This window comes from Myotis nattereri (genome assembly GCF_964212035.1).
Source record: "Myotis nattereri genome assembly, chromosome: 21".
NCBI lineage: Eukaryota > Metazoa > Chordata > Mammalia > Chiroptera > Vespertilionidae > Myotis > Myotis nattereri.
In genome coordinates, this window is record NC_138097.1 from 7,758,015 (window position 1) to 7,762,739 (window position 4,725).

Below are 4,725 nucleotides of genomic sequence, written 5' to 3' on the forward strand. Positions count from 1 at the left end.
CATCACTATATTATTTTAAAGGAAGCTGCCTATAAGTAATCAACCCTGTGTGAGAAAAATCAAAATAAGCTGTATTCATGAGTTGTCCATATAAGGCCAATTGATGAGAATGCACCCAGATACACTTGGCATGAAGACTCTGTATAAAGCCTTGTGTGGCAAGTCTGAATTTCTAGTAACTAAGGGCAGAATGCTTGAGACAAAGAGCTACTTCTGTAACACTTTAGTGTCCAGGTAACAGACACTGTTCCCACGCACAATGTATACTCCATTAATCACACTGAATAAAGAAGATGCGTTACCCGTTTTTCTTTTCTTTTTGCTTAAGAAGCTTGTTCATCTCCCTTTTGGCCATTCCAATGTACTTGGAAATGATTCCATGTTGGTTTAGTCCAGGAAGCAACAGTAAGAAAGTCACCATCAGGTAGGTGAGAAGAAGGTTGTGGACCTGCTGTCCCACCCAAGCAACCGCAGCAAGAGAAATGATCATGGTCATGAAGTACATTTTCGGCTTTTCTTCCTTTGGTGTGAAGAGGCGTTTCCACCAGCCCACAGTTCTGCGACGAGTTTTTACTAGATTGCTGCAAATTTCATGGAATCTTTGCTGCTGCTCAGTGGTCCATTTATTGGAGCCAAAAATTCTAGGCGCCAGGATGGGAACAAGGTAGTCAGCCAAGCCCAAAAACATAACAAAACAGGAAACACCGGATAGCACAGTTGGATCTAGATAATAGATACTCAGAAACACCAAGGAAACCACACCCGTAATGGCAGGCGGAAACCAGGCTCTCTCCCATCGGAGGACTTTGTCGGCCATCAGCATCGCCTCTCCCCATCCTTGCAGCTGCTCTTCCAGACTTGCAGTCTCTGCAGCCACCACGTTGGTGCTGCGATGATCGCCCTCCGCCATCTCTCCCAGGTGCCGCTTCAGCGAGCCCAAGGCAACCTCCCAACCAGCCCCGGTCCAAGAACCGCCAGGCGAGCCGGGCGCGACGACAGGCCCAGCAAAGTCCTTCTATAGGCCGGCGGCCTTTCCGGACACGTCCAACCCGAGCTTCAGGGCAGCCGGACCAACCGCTGCCCAGCGCTTGGCTTGAAATCCAGCTCAAAGGAGAGCGAGGCGTTGCAGGGACGAGGGGGCGGGGCCACAGGCTGACCAATCAGCGCCCGGAGGTGTGCGCGGCCCCACGCAGCCTTCGGAGACGGTTGAACGGCTCCTGCCGACGCCGGGCCGCTGGGGCCCAGGATTGGCCGCCACGGGCGGTCCGGACCTTCTGCGGAGCCGCAGCGCAGCGAAGGAGCCCGAACGTGGTTCTCCAGGAAGGAAGCCGCGCAGGCGTCAGCGGAGGGCAGGGTCCGGCCTGTCCCCCTGACCTCGGACGGTGGCGGGGGGCGAGGCCACATAGATACTCTTTTCTTAGAATGTCTCATTCCAAGAAGAATAGATATTATGTCACCTAAAAAAACTTGCCAGATTTGGCCTTGCTTTGGTAAAACCTGTAGTCTTGTGGCCATAGCTAACTGAGATGGGCCCCAAAGCTTTGGTGGAAAAAACAAGGTCCTATTTACCACTGCACTTGTCAAGGAGAAAACAATAACTGCTTAGACTCACTGGGCCTCTTAGAAACTCTAAATCAGAGGTAACACACAATCAGATTTGACTTTCTGAGATGATCTGGTTTGCATCTGCATCTCCAAGGCAGAGCTACACTGGAACTGACCAGTGTATGTTGAGAGACAACAGAATAATTTGGGAGCCAAAATGGTTGACAGTCAAATCATGCCTCAGCCCTTGCTAACTATGGAATCATGGATCAATTCATCCACTTCCCTGAATCGCAGTTGCCCCATAAATAAAAAGTAGGTTACATTAGCACAGCTACTTGGCCAATCTATTGTGATGACTATATAACACAGGTTAATTACATAGTATAGGCTCTAGCCCATAGTAGAACACTCTAGAAATGTTATTTTCTTTTCTCTGAATTCCCTTAATTAATATATAATTTTTTAAAATCCCACCTGCTTAAAGAATCTTCTTCTGAGGTATCAACCACTGTTTTTAAAAAATAAAATAAAATACATTTTAAAGCAATAACAATACAGGAGCTTGTAAGTACTGGACTAATACATTAGAAAGTACAACTTCGGGCCACACCTGAAGACTACACTAGAGTGAACATTAGTCATGATATCGGTCGGCCATTCACACATGAGGACAATTACTTTCTCTTTTTAAACATACCAAACACACACAGAGAAAAATGGGAGGCATCACAGTTTGATATCTTCCTGTGCACTGCTATGTACAATGAACATAATCCTAACCAAACCCCATGGGACTGACATGAAATTATGTCATTAGTGGAAGCAGAATCATAGACTAACAATGCCAAACTTAAATAGCATTGGTTTTCCGGACTCCTCCTATTAGCAACAGGTAGAAGAGAGTATCCTTATTTTGCCGTAACACAATATAAATTGTCTAGCTCTTCAGTGAAGACTTGCTAATTGAGGATGAAACACTCTATGACAAGGAAGTTTAATCGCTAGATACTACACTTTGAAGCACAGCTACACATAGGAAACAGACTCTCTCTGGCCCCATTTCATATTGCAGGATAAGGAGGCAATACTTTGTGATTCCAGTTGTATGTAGTAGAACCCATTGAGACTGTCTCCTTGCATTGCTAGAGTAAATGTTCCCACCTCATACCGCAGAGTGGTCCAGACAGTTAGTGCTCTGCAGTAGTGCACAGGTCATTTTTCTCAACCCTCTCCCTTAGGTGGCAAATGCCTATAGACATCCTTCTCTTTCAGCATGTATGGGACATGTCATCAGATCCTATGTTGATGAACAACAACAACAAATAACGAAGGAAACAACATCTTGGATAACTACATCCATTTACCTTAGAATTTTCATTTGTTAAACATTCAAAAAGATACCCACTGTATGAATCCAACTATACAATATTCAGGAAAAGGCAAACCTATGGAGACTAAGAAAGATCAGTGTTTTCCAGGGATTAGAGAGAAGGGAGGGATGAATAAGCAAAGCACAGAGGAGTTCTAGGATAGTGAAATGATTCTATATGATACCGTAATGGTGGGTATGTGCCATCATACATTTTTCAGTGCGTATCCATCCATTGTTATAAATGTTCCTCTCTGGTGCAGGATGTAAAAAATGAGCGAGGCTGTGTGTTTGGGGCTGTGTGGTTTATGGGCACACACTGTACTCTCCGCTCAATCTGACTGTGCATCTGAAACTGCTCTAAAAAATAAGTCTTAGTAATTTTTCTTCAAAATAATTAATCCCTTGAATCTTCTATTAACATACATCAACATATAGATGGTGTTTTCAAGACACAGTCACCTGAACAATTACGATAAAGATCCAAGTATCAGAAAATGGGAATTATCCTCATAAGGGAGTGAAACATATGCAAATATATAAATAAAGCAAATAGTGTTTAATGGATACTAGGGTACGACAATAACTAATAAATATGACTGAATAACTTGCTTTGAAACTATAAACAGGAATTTAGTGAAATATATATAAAAATGAAACATCCATATAATTAAAGTACACTTTTTATTCTAATTTAAATCAGAAATCATTACACTGATTTTATGTAAAAATTATCTTGAAACATTAATTGGATAAAAAAGGAAAACTGATCGTTGCCTAAGATTGCCCTCATAATTTAGGTACAAATACCTGAAAAATACTCACCAAGAGTCACAAAAGTGGCCAGCATTGCAAGGAATTATACATGATAGGACTGAAACCAATACCATGTTATATTACCATATTACTTGCTTTAAAAACATAATTTTAGGCCAAAGCCAAAAATTCAGTCAGGGATGTACCTGCTCTGCAGAAAATTTCCATGCAGCAGGCCTAAGACTGCTATCCTTAGAAAGTCCTGCTTAAATGGCTACCCTTCAGTTGGTGTCTGAAAACCTGAATCTGGGGAGGCTTTCCACCTTTCTCTAAATGATAAGTGTGGCTCCCTGTGCCTAAACACTTTGTACAACTGATGGGGTTCCTTCTGGGAATCTAGAATTTGGGTACATGCTATGGGGAAGATGTCTATGTGACTAGCGTGCCATAAAAACCTTGGCACTGAATCTAATAAGACCGGTAAATGACAGGTTTCATGTGTGTTCTCAGAATTTGACACTGGAATAACTAAGCACATCCTGGTAACTCCACAGGGTGAGGACTCTTGGAAGCTTGTACCAGATGTCTGCCACACTTTGTCACATGCACCTTTTCTCTTTTGCTGATTTTGGTATAAACCTTTCACTGTAATAAAATTCACGTGTAAGCACACCTATATGCTGAGTCCTGTAAAATTTTCTAGTGAATAAACAAACCTAGGGGTGTGTTTAGAAACATCTAACAAAATTGCATTATGTGAAAATGTTATTTGGATTGATTTGTTGCCGGGAGCCAGTCCATCCTTGCTGTTTCAAGGGACCTGGCATATATGGCATACTGTTCTCAATATGTTTGCTCACCTTCTTGGCGCTGTGTTTTAACCAAGGTCACCTCTCCGAGAAAGGTTGTTTCCCCAGGTAGGGATTTTCCCCTGAAGTTAGGGAGGGAATAAAACCTCTTAACTAAGTGCCAGGCGGGTAATTAATCACTTTATGAACAATCATGCTTAAGCTACATAATCTTTACTCCCTGGAATGGAGATAAGAAACGCC

General features: G+C 42.8%; 1 protein-coding gene across 1 annotated transcript; it reads right to left on the reverse strand.

Annotated features, from left to right (window-relative positions):
• Positions 1-298: 298 nt before the first annotated feature.
• On the reverse strand, positions 299-910 carry LOC308535944 (ADP-ribosylation factor-like protein 6-interacting protein 1; the record flags this gene model as incomplete). Its single annotated transcript, XM_081114962.1, has 1 exon — positions 299-910. The coding sequence occupies one exon, from the start codon at positions 908-910 to the stop codon at positions 299-301; it is 612 nt and encodes a 203-aa protein (XP_080971088.1).
• Between the last annotated feature and the right edge of the window lie 3,815 nt (positions 911-4,725).